General features: G+C 37.7%; 1 protein-coding gene across 3 annotated transcripts in view; it reads right to left on the bottom strand.

Moving 5' to 3' along the window:
* The window catches only part of ROCK2 (Rho associated coiled-coil containing protein kinase 2), a 103,356-nt gene that overhangs the window by 56,910 nt on the left and 26,552 nt on the right, over positions 1-19,894 (bottom strand). For all 3 annotated transcript variants that reach the window (XM_064411939.1, XM_064411937.1, XM_064411938.1), the window contains exon 2: positions 5,971-6,052. In XM_064411939.1, coding sequence (XP_064268009.1) covers positions 5,971-6,052 — 82 coding nt within the window. The remainder of the gene's footprint in view (positions 1-5,970; positions 6,053-19,894) is intronic.

Genomic DNA, 19,894 nt, shown 5'->3' with positions numbered 1-19,894 from the left:
CACAGTGAACCTCCTCTGGTGCAGCTTTGGACCATTCCCGTATGTCCTGTCACTGCATCCCCGGAAGCAGAGCTCAGCATCTCCCTCTCCACTTTTCCCCTCTTTAGAGAGCAATCAGGTCACTACTCCTAACTCCTTTAACATTTAATAATCTCAGTTAATAATAATATCACATAGGGATGCAAATGTAGTGAAGGTATCTGTAACACAGATGGGTTGTCTATTTTGGCATAAAATCTTATGGATATGGAACAGATAATCAATGCATAGAATGAAAAAATTGGGGTGCAAAAAGACAAGCTTTGATTAAGCCTGAAGCCACAACATAATTGCAACATACTGGATCATAAGATTTAGTTCACATATCACATAATGTGATCTAAGTCAGGTTGCAGGAGACCTTTCCAATAGCTGCCTTATAGTGGTCTGAACTTTCAGATTTCACACAGATGAGTTTGAAAGTTTTGGTATCTGTTTGCACATCTCATGAATTTGCAGCAGCACAAAGCCCAGCAGGACAATGTTATGTTCAAGGAAAGCATTAGATGGACACCCCAGCCCCAGGATGCAATGGAATCTTATAGAAATATTGTGACATTTAAGTAAAAGTCCTAAAACATGAGAATACCATCACCTATGACTCAGTTTACTTCATTAACACAGGAAGGACCAGGAATGTTAGATACAAAGAGTCTTTAAAGACAACTTTTGATTTACTATTTGAAAATGGCACTATAACTTTTAAACAAATTAAGTTTCACTTTCTGAAAGGGCAGAGTGTTTGGATCAGTCACTGACAGCTGGCAGCGAGAATGTGGCTGAAGGTTGCAAATGCTTGTGAAAATTGAAAAAATACCTGTCTAGGACAGTAAAGGGGGATGGGAAGGAAGGAGAAACCCAAACTTTTCTGCCTTTTAAGGTAAAAAAAAAAGTTAATATGCAGGCTATTTTTTCTAAAAAAAATGCATATCAAGCAGTTCTGGGGAGTGTATATATGATGAATAAAATTTCAAGGGAGTGCAATTTTACCCCACAGATCACAGTCAGTCAATGAGTGCTGCTTTGAAGTATGTTAAGTCAAAAGTTGCTGCCCTAGGCAGAAGTCCATCCAGAAGTTAAACTGAAGTACAGACAGGAAGTGCTGCAATATCACAGCTGAACAAAACCAAACAGAAAGCACAACAGAAAGACCGAAATAATTACGGGTGCGTCCATAGTGTCTGGTCAAAGGTGTGTGAAGAAGAAGAAGAAGATGGTGCTGGAGACCTTGCAGAATCAGGAGGAACTAAAAGGCACAGCTCCAGAAAGGGTAATGCTTCCTCCCACAGAGAAATAAAAGGGGAACATGAGAACTATCTTCTCTTGCATAGATGGAAAAGAGCAGAACATAAGGAAACAGAAAGCAGCAGCCCACTCTGGCTTACAGAGAACACATCCCTAATGTAATGAAAATAAGCCTGATGGCAGGGCTGAATTGCTTTGTATCTAACAAGTACCCAAAAGGGAATGTGGTTAATGACACTGACATATAACTTGTTTATACATCTAAGACATTCTGTCTTACACACTGTGGCTTCCATGCTCTGCTTGGGAAAGTTGGTTATTTGATACCTCTCCCATCCCTACTCCTACCAGAACAATATCATTAAGAACAGAACTGGAGCCCAGCCTGCTAAGGCGACTGTGAAGACCTGGCAGGGAGCTGCCTTAGAGAAGCCAAGAGAAAACCAGAGGAGCAATTAGCTCCTTAACTCAGTGGAAGTTCTACAGTGCACTAAATTTCCAAGATAGCAAATGGCATCTGACATTTCATGAGTGCTGCAGACAGGAAGCCCAGAGCACACACAGAGCTGCAGCCCTGGGAGGCACTCCCACCACACCGGGTAACACCGCTTCCTGTCGGTAACCACACACATGGGCAGGATTCAGAAACTTCAAATGACATAACAAACGCAACAGAAGGAACCAGAACTGTTGATTTTGCAATACATTAATCTTCCAAGTAAGCAGTGTCTTCTTGGAGAGGAAAATGGCCAAAGGAACTTTATTCAGGGAGTCTAGAAAAACTGGTGCACAGGTGCCACATCTCTACTAGAAGTCCCTTCTACTGTAAATACATCCACTGCTACTACACTCTGCAAGTCTGCCATCCTACATAACATCAGCAAGTTTCAAGCTGTTGAGTGATGCTAAATAATGCATAGAAAATTACCAATCCATTTAGGGAGTCAAAACTTCTGGGTTGTACAAGGCCTGTTGATGGTACCCCTCTCTATGCTGCTATTTGGACTTGCTCAAAATCCATTTTTCCTACCCTTCTATTCATGATGATAAGATGATAAATGATTAAATGTTTCCAACTATTGCTTAAACCTGTTATTTAACTATTTCAGACTAAGTTGCATCTGAATGGGAGACCACCAAAAAAGGCACAAGCCACTAAGACATGATTTAACACTTGGCAAATCTTAGACAGCAGCAAAAATTGACTTGGAAGAATTTACTCAACCTATTGTCTTTGCCTGGATCACAGAAGGGGAAAAGACCAAGAAAGATTTGTTAGACCAATCCCATGCTGAAAAACTCATCTTCCTTTTCTAAAATAAGCAAATTAGTTTTTGCTCTCAGAGGAGCAATGAGATTCCTCATTGTTTTGGGAATTAAATATTGCATTACACTTTTCTGTTCCATGAATACGCTAAAAACCAGAGCATTTAAATCAGAACCCAAACAGCTGATTAAAGCAACAGAAAAGGAACAAAAAGACTGAAAAGGAATGGTTGTATTATGTCAGATATTTAATGTGCCTCTTATAACAAACACAGGCTACACTTTGGTTCACTATCTTAAAGAAAGTGGTAAGAAATCAGAAATAGTAAGGCAAAGCAGGCAATTAAAGAGTTTCTTTCATATTAAACAAGTGAACAGGTTGCTTTGGAAAAGTGGTTACAGAAACAGAATACACCAAACTCCTATGGTATGGACAATTAATAAACTGCCTTTGTGAAATAGTTAAAACATTTGAGTTTCAGCTTGCAATTATGAGTTGAGCCAAACATAAATTAATGTCTCAGCTGAAGTGCTAGATATTTCACTTTTAAATTAAAGAAAAAATTAAAAAAACATTAACCTGAATAGTAATAACTTGACATAGGTTGGAAGCAGGGTGAATGCAAACCTTTGGGATTGTGGTGGGAAAAAGAAAATTCATCTCTCAAAGTGTTATTGTGGAAGAATTAAGAATTGATTAAACTGACTGAAAGCGTGATGATTATTTAGTGTTCTCCACAATTTCTGCAGACCTGTGTAATGTGGATGAGAAGAGTCACAGTGACTGTGCTTAGCTGCCTCACTGTGCAGCACAGTGTAACTCCCAGGAGGCCCTGCCACCTCTCCGTGCTGGCCTCAGGAAGCCCTGGGGAGGGATGCAGGCTCCAGGCCCTGGCACAGACTGCTCACAGAGTTTGTCAGAAGCTTTTGACAGCAGTTCTCAGCTAGGCATTTGTGGCAGTTCTTCAGATGCTGAGAAAAATCACAAGAGACAAGAACTCATTGTTCCTTACCCTAAGAAGGCAACAACTTACAGCTCCATAAATTCTCAATACAGTTCCCAACTTTTCTTCCAAGCCCAAGGTGGCAAGAGGCTTCAGCAAGCACGTGCCGCACTCTTTCCAGTGATACTTGCTACCCTCAGAACAGTTTCCAAGAAGGACTGAGCTATTGATTTACCAATTTTAAACTGCATAAAATGGCAATGTCAATAAGAACCTATTTGTTGTCCTGTTTTTTCCTGTACCTGAGTGGCTCATTTTGTGCTAGCACAAGTACCAGTGAAGTGAAATGAAAATCAGAAACTGGTCTTTGCTTTTATTTTGCCTGACTAGTTTTAATCAAAAGAAAAAATGAAACCTGACTCTCTGCATTAATTATGCTCAGTTCCCCTGTGTGGTATATAACAAACTGTACAACCACCTGTGCTGGAAAAACTTTGAAATTAATCATTACGGCAGGACTGATTCTTTCTTTTGCAATATCAAAACATTACCAGCCTCAAATGTTTACAAAATTCTCATTTCACAGTTTATTTTTTCCCAAAGTGTGAATCTCAGAAGATATGCAGCAGTATTTTTATTCTCTCCCAGTCAGTACAGAAACAGGAGAGAAGATACATGTGTGATTCTTAAGGAAGATGCACTGTCACACGATATGTTGACCAAAACAGTCAGGTGTTGCATGCTATTTTAGAGTTCAACAGGTAAGGATGAAGTGCACCCTTAAAAACAATATTAGCTACTGTGAATTTTTTTGTAACACATCTCAAAATTCTTTTAACTAGTATCTGGCTATTTCAACAGTACACTGTCAGCTGATTTAACAATAAAAAGGCAGTAATAAAATTGTGAACAAAAGTATATTTTCATGTTTGACATTGCTGGTAGCCCCCACGTCACATAAGATACTTATAAATATTTACTACAACAATGACAGAGAACCTAGAGGAGAAGGAGCAACAGCCTTCAAAGAAAGGGAGACAGCCAGCCAAAATGTTCAGGGGCTGCAGAAAACAAACAAGCAACCAAACAAAAACCAATCAAATAACAACCAAAACCTCAGCCTGTTCCTGAGGCTAAACTGTTTTCCCATAGTTACTATTTCTAATAGTTAAAAGACACTGGTCTTCTGATCAGAGAGAGGCTTCTAACTTTGTTCTACTGCAAAAACAGTAATGTAAAAGCAAATATGACCAGCTTATAGAATTTGCTGATAAATGTTATTTATGTCATTTTCATAGGGGTTTACCCTCACTTTACACATACAAAAATCAGCTGCAAATAATAAAAATACTTAAAATGCTGTTACAGACAGCATTTTCAGAATGCTTTCTTTCAGAAATATCTGCTTGAATTCCTTTGAACTCAAACTGAAAATAATCCTAAGGTATGCCTCTATGTCCTAATCTGCTCTTTCTTATTTACTGTATTTTAAGTGATTTCTCCAAATGACATTTTACTGGCAACGGTAAAAGTTGTATGTCCATCTAAGGAGCTCTGCTAAACCTGATGGAGAAGCATTGAATTCCAAAAAAAGAACTCACCACAAATTACTGCACCTGCCACTATTCAAGTGAGGACCGTGAGTGGATATTCCAAGGAGTACCAGGGCAACAGAGAGCAGACACATACAGGTCTTAGCAGTAAAGAATTTAAAAGGAGTTGCTAATAAGACTGCATCTGCAGAAACCTAACCTCAACATATGCAATAGAAAAGGTTGGGTTTTTTGCTCTTTTTTTTTTTTAAATATATATCTCAAAATAAACTCACTACAAAGCATAGTTATTCCAAGAAGGCTTACTCACTGCAATTTACAAAATAATCTGGTATTTTTACAAGAAAAAATGTTCTGCTTATATACAATAATAGAAAACACTTCAAAACCACAAAGTACAGCTATTCTGATGTAGAATCATATGCTTAATAAACTCCAAGATCCTGTCTACAGTTAATTTGGGGAGAATCACAAACATTTATGCAAAGGTCCAAAAATGAACCAACAGATTTTAAGGTACAACAATTTATCTTTAAAAACCCACAGAAAACTTCTCTGTTAGATTAAATATATACTTTATAAACAATGCTGACATTCATGGTAATGAATTCCTGAAGAATAATAACTAGGATATACTTAGCAAGTTATGTAGCTACACGTATGTAAGATAAGAAAATAACATTAAAGAGTTTTTCCAGCTGTATTTAGGAAAAGAAAAATCTGGTATTTTCCAATATATTTTTACAATATAACAACTCCCTGAAATGAAATTTCTTTGTGTAATAAATGGTCCTCCAAAGCCTTCTGAAGCTCAGATTTATAATAATTAGTAGAATAACCATGAGTAATGCATTTCTGACCACTCCACTTCTTATGACTGAGATCACAACAATGTCATTGTTTAAGAGCCACTTGCAACTTACATCTATTTAAAAAATTATCAATGTTCTTGTTCTTCCTCAGCGCTGGATAATCCAGATCAAGGACCAAAGAATTCAAGCCATCCTGAAAAAAAAATAAAACCAAGTTAATTGAATTCTAAAATCTTAATTAACAACTTACTTAAAATTACTGCACTGAGACTGATTATACATTATTCAAGCACGCATTACATTCCTAGTAGGCAAATCAAACAAGCTGTCAAGTATGTTTATAAACCAGCAGAGGAGCCAACACACACTGACTGGCTCCAAGTTCTATAAACAGTACAGCTATATTACCACTGATTAGTGGCACTGGGACTTAAACTGGAGTAGTAGTTTTAATCTTAATCAGTAAGTAATCTTACTCATTAAACACTGATTTAAGATACTGAGTTCAGTCAATCCACTTTTCTTACTTCTGTTACACTTTTCCTGCAAAGACTTTATGTTTGTATATCCATATTATTGCTTTCATCAAAGTCTCTATCTTCTCATTCTGGACACTCAAAAACCAACCACACATTTTTCTTGGAAGCAAGACATGGCCTAAACCTAAGAAGACAATTCACCATGTAATTCAGGCTCACAACACTAAAATACCTTTTCTAAGTGACTCAACAGAAGATAAGCCAGAACTCCACATGCCGTTCTGCTACCCATTATCAATGCCTCAGCAGAAAACAATTGAGACTTCTAAAATGGCAAGGGATGAGATCACCAAAGCTAAACTAAAAATAGTATTTTAAATGCCTGTTACAAGACTTTACTCAATTCCATCTTTCTGCAACCTGGAAAAACTTTAGAAAATTACTCTTCAAACACAGAGACCTTTCCAGTTACACAGGCACAAATAAAACTAAAAATTAGTTTCAGATACTAAGAGGAGTATACACCATTCATTGTCAGCAGCTCCAGTGCTCAGCCTGAACTGGCAGCTTTATTCATTGCCCTAAGAACAAAATCCTGAGACTGCTTTTTCAGGTTTTTGAGCCTTGACAGGGCATCACAGAGATTTAAATCAGAGACTGCATCATGTTTATTAATAGGCAACCAACAGAACTAGACAGCTTTTTGGACTTCTTCGTAACTGAGGCTATAGCTAACAACCTGCTGATTTTATATTTTTTATTAATATATCTGGGAAGGTTTAATTTATTGCAAATATTACTAAAATCATTATAATATTAATTTTTATAACATATCTGGAGATTCAAAGGCAATACCTAAGGTTACTAAATACATTTTGAATGCCACTTTGTCCTAAATAAGCTCATATAAAAATAAGACCAGCTCATTCGTGGCAATATCAGTTTACACCACAAACCACATTAACGGTTAAGACAATTTCCTAAATGAAGATATTTTATTTATTTATTTATTTTTGCCTCCTAACGAAAGAAAGTGTCTTAGAGGTGTCACAGACACACTGATGGAGTATGGGTTAGACAAATGATGAAAAGCTGGTTGAAAGACTGGGCCCAGAAGGCTGATCAGTGGCACAAAGTCCAGTCGGAGCTGGTCACGAGCAGCGCACCCCTGCACAGGCACTTCCCTTGGACAGAGAAAGTTTTCACAAAGGTCAGTGAGGGGAAAAGCCAAGTCCTGCTGCTGGAGAAGCAAAACCCCAGGTACCAGGCATAGGCTGTGGCCTGACAAGCAGGAGAGCAGCTTTGCAAAGAAGCACCAGAAGGTTCTGGTGAACAACAGGTTCCTTTCTACTCTGCACTGATGAGGTCCCACCTCGAGTGCAGTGCTCACTCCTGGTCTCCCAAACCATCAAAGGCAGGGATCTACTGAAGCGAGTCCAGCAAAGGGCCAGTAAGATTAAGGCACTAACACATTTCTCCAAGGAGGAAAGATTCAAAGAACTGTGACTGCAACCTGAGAAGACTCAGGTCAGGAGAACTCATTCGTGTCTGTAAGCAGCTGATGGGAAGGACAGAAGAAAAGGCACTGCTCATTGACAGGACAAGAGACAATGGACATAAGGTAAAACATACAAAACTCTATTTGAACACCACACTTTTTTTCCTTCTGAGAGTGCTCAAGTACTGGAACAAATTGCCCACAGAGGCTGTGGAGTCTCCACCAGTGGAGATATTCAAAATCTGACATGGCATGGTCCTGAGAAACCTACTTTGGTAGACCCTGCAGTGAGCAGGGTGTTGGACTAGACAATATCAAGAGGTCCTTGCCAATCTCAAACATTCTGTAGCACCTATAATATTTCCACTTCTGCAAAGAAAAAAGGCAGAATTTTACTCTTGACTCCATGTAACCTTAACTGTTGTAACAGTCTTACACATCAAGTTTTAGAACTTCCTACCAGAAAGAAGTAAAAGACAGTGTAAATAAGCAAACAGAAAGTTGGTCAAGAAGGCACAGTAGTTGCTTTAATAACAGGGAATATAGGAATTATTTCAGCCTTGACCATAACAGTTCCTGCAAGACAAATTAAGGAGAAAGGAGTGATGCACCAGGACATCATACTCATCTTTCAGAGGGACAGAAGACTTACTATCTATTCCTAATTTATATGACACTTTCAAAGAAGATAAAGATAAAGAAGATAAAGAAATAAAACTAAACCAAAGTAACAAAGTTGTTATATACTTATGGATTACTCACTACATGAAATGCAGTTAATGCTCAATAATCTGGACAAATCCAACAGAAAGTACTAATTTGAGATGACTTCCTGCAAAATAGCATAAGAGAATCCATACTACTCTTGATTTGGCAAACACCACCTTCAAAAAAGGGTATCTCATTCTGCAGCACAGTGTGTCTGCAGAAATATGGATCCTCACCCTGCAACATGTAGAGAAGGACCATGCTGAATGCCCTGACAGGAACAGCTGGGCCACCTTTTAGAATTTCACCTAGCTCAATGAAGTATCAATTCCAATTAGATGGCAGTCTACACCAAACTCCAACATTATTCTTTCACTGCTATTGAGAAAATACTCTCACGGTCATGAACAACTGGGTAGACACTTTATGGGAGATGTAAAAGCAGTCTGTGCTAAGAAAAATCAGGAAGGCATATTTTTGTTCTTGCCATTTTGGCGGAGAAGAGAGGTGGGGTCACCTGATGTCTTAATGCTTTTCTTGTGAAGATATTTTAGTGGTTGACCAAGAAACCCATATATATGGGTTTATGTATGTGCTTGACTTCTATTTTATGCAAAACATCAGGGGAAAGAATAGTTATAGCCCAAAAAAAAATTTAGTGAAGTTGGATTACAAGGTCCAAACCAATCATACATTTTCCAATTTAAGCTGAACTGTATATTATAATTTCACATGTCACTTTTTTCCCAAGTCATTCTGATTCCATGACTTTTCTGTGTGCTACACAAACTGAGAATATTTTTTGTGGGCTATACAAACTCAGAGCCATATTTGCAGCTAATTTTTAATTAGCTCTTTTTGCCTCTTTTTCATGGACTCCAGGTAACACTTTTCACAAGTAGTTATTAAAGAAAGGAAATTTGAGAACAGCACAACTGACTATTTTAGTTCTTTGGAAGTGTCCTAACTCTTGAACAAAGCCAGATACAGCTAGTGTCAAAGAGAGGTGATAAGTATAATCATCACAAGAAAAAGAAAGTGCGTCAAATTTTTTTAGCCCTGTGAACAAATCTTATTATCATACTCTTTCAAAGACAAGATTTTAAGCTTTAAAAACAAAATTTTAATGTAGAGATTTCAAGTTCATATGAACTTGTAATTTATGAAAAACTTGTCTTGCACACTAGCATTTTGTCAAAAGTTTTCCTTAAAGCTTTACATTTTCATTGAAAGACCTAGTTTATATCACTTAACAGAAAAATTCACTACAACTAAGAAGCAGGGTCAAAAGATTATGCAGTAAAACAGACAGTTTCTGAAGAGAAGTAATCCAGGAAATGACGTCTCCTCTGTCTAGGCCTCCCAGATAAGTCACTTCAACCAGGAAATATGCTATTAAAGGGATTTCACTGCTCACTTCCGCTTTCTGCTATTACAAAAGAGTCTGAGCTAACAGGCCAAAAATAGCAGCTCCCAAGCATAGGCATCACTGGCAAAGATAGATCTGCCCCCATCAAAAGCCTTTTGCCGATGGCAAGCATGCTGAAATGTTTTCCAAGAGAAAAGACCAAACTTGATAATTTTGCAGCACCCTCCTACTACATGAGGAGCAGAGCTCTTGGCCACTCTGACAGCAGTCACCCTCTGTGGACAACATGGAGCTTGGCTTCCCCAGCAAGCAGTTTGCACTCTCTACCGACCTGAATGAACCAAGAAAAAAACAGGCAAGAAAAGTTCATGAAATATGTGAACTAAATGTTTATGCTCTTCTCTGACAGAAGGGTAAGTGACAGGGAAAAATACTAGTAGCTTCTCAGAAATGAGTTAAATATTAGCTCCAGGCAAACCCACAGAAGCCTTCACCAAATGAAACCATTCTCTGTTGATAAGAGTTTCTGATGTTAAAGTAACTGTCTGAACCTGTCTAATATTGAGATGTGCATGTAAACTCCACTGGCTGTCAAAAGCAGCTTTGGCTATTTTGATTTATCCCTCACTTTCATGATGTAAAAAACATAAAACACAAGGCCAAATAGTGCATGACTGAACAGAAAAGGTATCAGTTACTTCAGAAAACAATTCATAATCCCGCGATAACTGGAAAATATAAAAAGCCTGATCTAGTGAAAGATGTCCCTGCCCACAGACAAGGAGCTGGAATAGATGATCTTTCAAGGTTCCCATCCAACCTACACCCATGAGATCCTACAGAAATCCACTATACCATTATTTATTAAAAAATTTAAATATTCCTTTCCTTTTCAAAATCACCAAATAAAATTTAATAAAATATGCTGCAGCAAAAAGTAAGTCACATTGCATTTTTCTAACTGGGCCTAAATGCTTTTAAAGGCAGAACTACCCAAATCTACGAACACAGAAAGTGAGCATCTAATGACTCTTCCCAGGACTAAACCTCCACTATGTTCTTCCATATGCCAATGGGACCCTTAAAGAACTCTTGTCTTTCCTGAGCAATTGATTCTTTCCATAACAGAGAAGCCACGTTTGGATGCAAGGTGAACAGCTCAGTAAGAGCCTACAATAGGAAAAACAAACGAAAGGTCATATGCAAGGCAAATACAACCTTTTCCCTGCTCAGTCATCTCTAGGATATGTTGCAATTCACTTTTCTCTTATTTAAGCATTAGTAATGAGTATGTGAAGGAATAATCTGGGCCATGATAATGCAGCTGACATTTACTGCTGGGAGGTCTTGCTATTCTAGTTCTTTAACAGTTTTACATTAATTAACAGATTTTTTAAACAGCATTGAGTATGTACAGTTTAGAAATCTAAAAGCAGCTACTGTCCACAAACGAGTATGTAAATACTTAACAACAGGCTTTACTTACAATCTGATTTCTGTACATGAAGGTAAACAAATACTGAAATGGTTTTAATGTTGTCTACTAGTGAATACAGGCAAATTTTTCTTCATCATACAAGCAATACTCCTCAAGACACGTCCTCTGATGTGCTGCATCTTATGTGCATATTTTAAGAGTTTTATACATTTTCCCCTGCTATTTGAAAGTGTAATGATAACAATAGGATGGTAACAGCCCAAAACCAGCTTCCTTCTAAATACTTACAAAGTATAGTCACAAAATTGTTCAAGATGCAACAAGACAGATGTTAAGGAACACCACTATGGAACAGTAGAACCATGTAAATCATGATCATGAAGGCAAAGGGGTATGATCAGTTGTAGTTTACAAGAGACAAGAGAAAACAATGGAAGATACTTTATATTAAGAATTATCAAAAAAATCCATTAAGAGTTACAAAAAAAAAAAAAAAAAGACTGCACAGAAGGTTTAAGTTTTCCATGATTTCTGGGATAAGAATGAAAACAAATCCTAAAGAAAATCATTATATACATGAAGAAATGTGCTGAGGACAAGATACACTGAAATTCACTCACAGTATTTAATGAGACTGTGCCAATCAATTTACATTGAAAACTCAGGAGAACAGGAGAGGTCAGCAGAACTGAAAAGGGTAAATCAAAGCACTATCATTAAAATGCATAGGGTTTTCCAAACTAGTTAGAACAAGACATTAATCATCTTGTAAACACCTAGAAGACTAATATGTGAGACCCAGAGTTTAAGGTTTTTTGTGTTCTTCTCAAAGATAAAACAGTAGCATAGAAAAGATTTCTAGCAGATTATAGGGAGTAATCAATAAAGCAAATCATCTTAACACAGGAAAAAAATGCAGGACTCAATATTAACACTGGCAAAGTAAAAAAATATGGTATAGGAAATCATGGAGAAAAGGTCCAGAAGATAATTATTAGGAGTTTGGTAATCGTCAGGACTTGGAAAAGTGTGTCAAAAAGAAATTCCCTTGGGTTTTTCCTGTTTCAGTTCTACAGAGTATTTTCATTACCACAATAAAGCAACAAAATCAGAAACAGATCTATTAAAACTAAAACTAAAATAAATAAATTCAGCAAATGATACCAAGCTTGGAGTTTTAAGCAAGGCTTTTTACTGCATTTGAAATTACCTTAAAAAGAAGGAAAAAAAACCCTGAAAAAAATACAGTCAGATGCAACTCAAAATACAAAAGGGGGGTGGGGGATCTCCACTAACATATGTTTTTGAAAGCAGCTAAATGCACAGAATATAAAAATTGAAATAATGACCAAGCAGGAAGATAATGGAAAATGACATGTAGTTATAGCAGACTAGAAGTCCAGTTTAAGGTGCATAAACAGGAGGTGCACTGGATAAGACCTCATGAAAAACTAAGATTCTTTTGTAAATAAAGATCAGAAATCATTTGCTGCTATTGGTACAGCCCAAGCCACAACACTGTGTCCAGTTCTGTGAATCCCTGTTCAGAGGACCACAAAAGACAAGCTGGAAAAAACTGAAGGGAAGTTAACAAGAGCAGGGAAATGATAAGCAATTTGTGCTAAAATAGGCTGTCAGGACCAGAGACTTTAGTCTTTAAAAAGGTTTGCCTAAGGAGACAAGTTCTCTCAGAACATAAAAAGCTGTTATGAGCGATGCTGATGATAGACAATTCCCCACATTCCCCAAAAGAGCATAAAATATTAGCTGAATTAGGCACAAAGGTGAGGTCACAGATTAGGGAAAAAAGTTCTAAATAGCAGTAGTGATAAACTGACATAATGCAGCTCCTCAAGGGAGTTGAGAAATCGCCTTCACAAGAGATTCACAAGCTAGAGAAATATTTATTACACTAGGTCCAGCTGTGGAACCTTTAGTAGTGATCTCTAAAATTCCTTCCAAGCCTACCTAAAATATCTTCACAAATTACTGTAAGAAACACACAAAAGCAGTAAATCAAACCAAAGAAAACGGACTGAAAGCAGGAGGAAACCAGAAGCTCTGAAGATTAACATTATTCATTTAACATTATTCACTTAAAAAACCCCAAAAACTTAACCATTACAAAAATGCACTTTTTTTTTTCTCCAAATTGGTGGTTGCTGTTTTCTCTTTAAGCTTTAATAAAATAAAACTGGTCTTGCATGTGTTGCTGATTATCACTGTAGCCATGGAAAATTCAGTAGTTCAGCATACCCTGCTTTCATCTGAAGTCACTGTACATTTCCAGGTTCTTTAGCTACTTTTGATTTTAGAATTCACACTGCTTTCAAAATATTAATGTGCACCAAAGCCCAGAACAACAAACCTGTTAAAATGACATCAGAGATAATTTCCTATTCATTGGAAATCTCCAAGGCCTTTATTAGCAATCTTTGCTCCTTAACAAGAGAGCAAGAGCGGGTTGGTAATTTTGACTGTCACTTTCCTGCAGTCATTTATGCACCAGCTCAGATGGAGTTTGCCCAAGCAATCAAGCTAAACAGTACACGGACTAGAACTGGCAAAACAACTATCTACAAATGCACAAAAAATAAACCTATGCCTGGAATTGTTTCTCTCATCCTGAAAAAACTGAATTGCCTACTGTTTCAAGAAAATCCAAATGCAACACACAGCCTTTTATTCATTCCTCTTTTCTCAAAAAGGGCATCCAAAGGCTATAGCTGTTGGACTAAGAGGTAACGTCAGGAACACAGACAAAAGGTCAGGAGGCTCATCTGTGCTTGAGGACAGAGACAGGTACACACAGCCTATCCTTAAAATCATGTTTTGACCACAAGGTCATCCTTGTTCCGTATTAACTAAGAATCCCACTTGTCCATCATGAAAACTATTCTATTTATCTTTTTGTAACCTCAGACAGTTCAGTCTGTGAAGCTACTGTCAGCAATTATCCATTGCAGGTTATACCATCAGAATCATTCACCCTTCAATTGCACTGTGAATTTGTTTTCAGATAAATTAATTTCCTATATATTCCTCCACGTAATGCTGATGGTTGTATTATATAATCTATTTTTACTAATCTGTTTAGCAGTCATGGATAAATAAGATGCAAGTACATAATCTACTCAATAAAAACAATACTTATTAGGGTAAACAACAAAAATTGTAACTACCTCTATTACAGTAACAGAAGCTGCAAACAACATGGTTTGAAAAAAAAAAAAAGAAAAAGCCTAGCACCCTCCTCCCTTAAAAGCATGATTAATTAGAAATTATAAAAGGACTTGTGTTTTTTTTATAGTCACTGATTCAGAACAAATTATTATAAAATTTCCCTGTACTAAAAATACCAGCTACTTTTTAAAATCACTCTTTAAAACACTTCTAACCAAATAAAAAATGGCCTGCCCATCATGTTACTTCCTGCCTAACTTCAAATTTGATGTCAGCAGCATATTCTTATCAGCTGCACCACATATTTCTGAAATGTAAGTGCTGTACTCCACCATATTTCCATGAGCCCAGATTTCCAGTTAAAGTGATTAATAAAACTGAGGTAATCAAAATCACATCTAACTCTGGAGTACAGAATTTGGATGCAGTATGGAAAAACCTACATGCACATATGTTAAAATACATAAATATTTTAAATGTTTAAATATATAAAATAACATAAATAACACTTCCATTTTAATTCCTGTGTCAGGACTTCTAATGGAATATTCTAGATTTTAAAGCAGAACAGGAATTTTTCTGGATGTTTTCTGATAGAACTCTGTATACATTCTTCTAGGGACTGACTAAAGTAATAGTTCCATCATTTGTAAAATCCATGATGATGAGGTATTATCAAAACCTGAAGTTTTCTCATCAACTTCAACAACAAAAAAAATATTTAACATGTCAATAGCCTGAGCCTCTAGGACTGTAACAGAGTTTGTCTCTCTTGACAAGCCCAACTAAAAGTATTTGAAAACTCCCCCCAAAAACATCGAGAAAAACAAACCCTGTCATGCCACATAACTGGCTGTCCTGTATAAAACAGACTGGATTCACACTCAGGACAGACATCAAGCAGCCACTTTGAGCAGGGGTTGAACCTAGATGACCTCTGGACATCTTCAAAGCTGAGTTATTCCATGATGCTTTTACTTTTAACCTGAGCATATGGCAGATTAGAAACATTAAAATCAGTTTTTGTATCAGTGAGTCCAAGAACTTCTGTTCTTGTAAAGATAAAGACAGTCCTTGAATAAGGAATTTCTTTACTGCAAAAAAGTATGAAGTAAAGCAGTAGAAAAGAAGTGTTGACAGGAACTTGCTATCTGCAGTTTGCAAGACTACTTCAGTAAGCCTGGTGAAATGAATGCCCATTGCAATCTGCTGCTAAAACTACTCATTTCCAAGTTTCTGAGCGAGAAGTTGGTCCTGTGCACAAATCTATATCAAGTAGCTATTTCTTCCACAAGATTAGTTAAGACCTTCACATTGCAAACAACTGCTCCCCAAAGCTGTGGGTAGCCTTTATCAAGATCTTTGGGCTTCTCTCACTGAAGAGAGGTAATGCAAAGGACCACAGAAGAGAGCAAAAAATTTTTTCTGAAGGATTTTTTCAACTACTTTAACAAGAAATTAGTTCAGTCATGGAAGAACTTTTATTTCTTTAGTCACTAAAATCTAGTTAATGTAAAGTTTAAAAGACATCAAGGCAACTGCAGAAGCTTGTTGTAGAAGCTGCTAGCATGTGAATTCATTACAAAATTTAAAATTTCTATCACAAACTCAAAAAAATAACAGCTCTTGATTTCTGATCTGTTTATCTAGCCATAAATTCCACTCAGTGGGTGTCGTTATATCCTCTGCCTTATGAATCAGTTTGCAGAAGCTTTTAGTGCTAATTACAAGTTATATCAGAAGGAACTGTATTTAAAAATAAACATTACATAATACTAAGACACACAAGAAAAAATTCCAAACTATTGCAGCTTGAAGAGATAAATACAAGCAATAAACACTTGTGCTTGTACACAGCACCTCACTTTTGTATCTGTGAGATATTCAAATGTCATGTATGACCATAATAAAATGAACACATTATCTCACTTTGGATAGTGTAAAAAATCCTGTGCTGTGCATAAAAGAGCATGACTTGGAGCATGACACAGAATGACTATGATTAAAGCTGTTTCTCTTAAACTGAAAAGCATTTAGTGTGTCTGTCCCTAGAAAACCAGAATATACACACATACATGCACACTCACACACAAAGACAGGCTCAGGTCCTGGGTAAAGGGTATGAAAGACAAGAACAAAAGCTTCTACAAAAAAAATCAGCAACTGAAGAAAGTAAATGGGGGCACGCTGTCTTGGTAAAGCAGGAGACCTGGGGACAGAAGATGGGCACTTCATGCCTTTTTTGCTGCTGTCCCCTGGGACATACAGAGCTCTACCTCAGGCATCCATCTGAGGGGTGTGAAGGAGTTGGCCAAAACCACTACGAGGCTGCTCTCTACCTCTGAGAGGTCACAACAACTGGGGGAGTCTCCTGTTAAGTAGAAAAGAACAAGTTTTCTACCCATGTTCAACAAGGAGGACCTGCAGAAAAACAGGCCAAAATTCCAATTAAATTTAGGCCCCTGGACACGATTATCATTTAAATGCAGAATAAGATAACTAAATAAATTGATCAGAAGTAAATTGTACATAATCAACTTGTCTTCTCTAAGGAGATGACTTTTTCAGTGCCAAAGGAGTGAGCAGTGTTGTTTATTTTGTTTATCTAGATTTCAGCAAGGTATTCAACACAGATTCCTGCAGGAATTGTATGGGCCACTTGGGTACGCAAACAATCAGTTGGGTGGAAACCTGGCTGGACCATCCGGCTCAAAGTATCACTGTGATCAGCAGAATCAAGTCCAACTTGGCACCTGGTAACCACTGGCATTCCCCAGGGACTAATAATGGGAGTGATACTGGGACCAATACTGTTTGTTTTTACTAATGACCCAAAAGCTAGGACACAGTGTACCTTCAGCAACCTGATGGATAACACAACTGGGGCAGTGGCTGATACACTGGAGGACAGAACTGCTATTCAGAGGGACCCAGAAAGGCTGGGGAAAATGGGCTGAGAGGAGCAGTTCAGTTCAGCACTGCTGTTCAGTGACACACACAGACTCCCATGTGTGGGATGGAATACCACCACACACCAGGAGATGCTGGCACTTGCTGACTGGTTTTGAGGAAAAGGATCTGAGGGTCCTGGTGAACAAAAACCTGGTCAGAGGTCAGCAGTGGGCCCTGTGGCAGAGTACGACAGGAGGCAACAGACACAGGTTGCCATATGGAAACTGAAATTGGTATATAGAAACATTTAGATAGATATTTCCTTCATCACTGTCAGATGTTGGAACAAGTTGCCCAGAGAGGATATGGCATCTCCATGTTTAGATGTTTTCCAAGCAAAATTTTTAAACATCATCTAATGGGCCAGAAAACCTCCACAGGTCCCTTGCATGCTAAATGATCCTATGATGGGTATTTGTATTCAATTCTGGAAATAACTTCAACCAGAGCTCAATTACTGACAGGGTGCCTTGTGCATCTCCAGAAATACCACAAATTATTTGGCTAGACATTGCTGTTAGAAGAGCTGACAGGATATTTTGTGAAACAATATTTCATCGTGAATTGTATTATCACAGTGTCATCGATCATGGACCGAGGCCTGTCTGTGGAAGATCATGACTCTGTTTTGTTTTGTATTGCAGTCAAATCTAAGATAAGAGACGCCTGATGGATAAGCACAAATTGAAATAAGCAGAGACAACATCAGACAGTATCACAGGCATTCAGTTGGAACCTGGTCTCCTACGTATGTGGTGACTCAGACTTCCTGGCTAGCTGGATCCCCATTAACAGGAAGATGGAAGGCAAATGAAGCCAGCATGCAAGACACTTAAAACAGAAGGGAAGGGTTTATTCACATCATAGAACTTATTGCCACGGGATGTTTCGGCTGCCAAGGAGTTTACATTGGGCTGAAGGCTATTCGATTCAAGGGAGATAAAGCTGGCAAGGGCTGTGAGACAGAAAACCACCACATCCACCTCAGAGATTCCCTGAGTTGCCTGGTCTCCCCAAGCTGGGAGAGTGGAATTGAACAGGCAGAGTCCTTCTGCACTTTGTCCTAGGCACTTCTGAGCTACTGACTACTGCTGGGAACAGCATCGTTAGGCTAGAAAAACTCCTAATTCAATCTAGTGATCAAAACTCTTTTCATGCTCACACAAACTGCTTTAATCCCTACAAATAATTACATGGAAGCAAGAAAAGTTTCTTTCAGCCTACATATTACATGCTTTGACAAAAGAGAACATCATGCCAAACTCAGAAGTACACATGGAAAAACAGAAGAGCTTCAACAACAGAGACGAAGATAAACCATTGTGAAACCAGCAGTACATTGTATCTTGCCTGTCGTCCTTCCAACCTGCAAGAGAAGCCTTGAAATTTGGGGCTGGAGGAATAATTTGTTGATGAGGTGGTGATTGGTCAAAGGTTGGACTCTGACAATCTTGGAGGTCTTTTCCAATCTAAATAATTCTGTGAAATGTGAGAAAACAGAGGCTGGATTCAGATGCCAGCTCCAGCAACAGCCAAATCAAGGGCTACTGCTACAAAGCAGCTATGAGCTGGCAGAAAACATTTGAGAGAACTTAGTATCAGCCCTGTGCAATAAAACAATTTTTCTCATCTTTGAACTATACAACAAAAAGACTATTAACCAATGTTTCAAAGTCATACTGCATCTATTTTAAGCCGACTTTTTCATCTTGGGAGTGGCAGTACAACTGCATACACATACAGACATATTAGAAGAGAAAAAAAAAAATCAAAACTTAGAGGATAAAATAGAACAAAGGTCGACTGCCCAACCTTATCTCACTTCCCTTTCAACATGATAATCCAGCATGGAATGGGTGGCTGTGCAATACTTTGTGCACTCTTTCTTGGACACAAGTTCACCTCTTTCTCAGTGAAAACAAAACCAATAGAATTAAGTTTAAAATTTCTCTTGGGTAGCTTAAAAACTACTTTCAGGTACATTCAATGTTCTAGGAACTTGACTTCCATTACTGCAGAGACAATGTAAAAACCACTCGCACTGCAGTTTCTGAAATACCATGACTGATTATCAATTTTACAGCTGGTTAAACCTCATTCTAGTTTAAAAAGGCCATTTGTTTTGGTAATACTCTAGATAGTAACTCTGAAATAAAGTGGGACACTTGGTCTGGAATTTGCATAACGAGGTCCCAGAACATTCCTCTTCCAATGTTCCAGCTGTAGGTGCAAATCAAACAATTCAGTGTGCGTATGTATACAAGATCTTTTTTGTTTGCATTTGTGAAAAGGAATCACATCAAAGTGGCAAAGAAAACTGTAGTCCTTTTAGAAGAGACTTAAAATCATAATGAAGTTCCTTAGACTCTTACTGCTAAGAGTGAAAATTATTTTAAGTTATATCCCTA

Source organism: Passer domesticus, chromosome 3, assembly GCF_036417665.1.
Source record: "Passer domesticus isolate bPasDom1 chromosome 3, bPasDom1.hap1, whole genome shotgun sequence".
NCBI classification, from domain to species: Eukaryota; Metazoa; Chordata; class Aves; order Passeriformes; family Passeridae; genus Passer; species Passer domesticus.
Note: the sequence above shows the minus strand (reverse complement) of the source record. Positions and strands in the feature narration are given on the sequence as shown.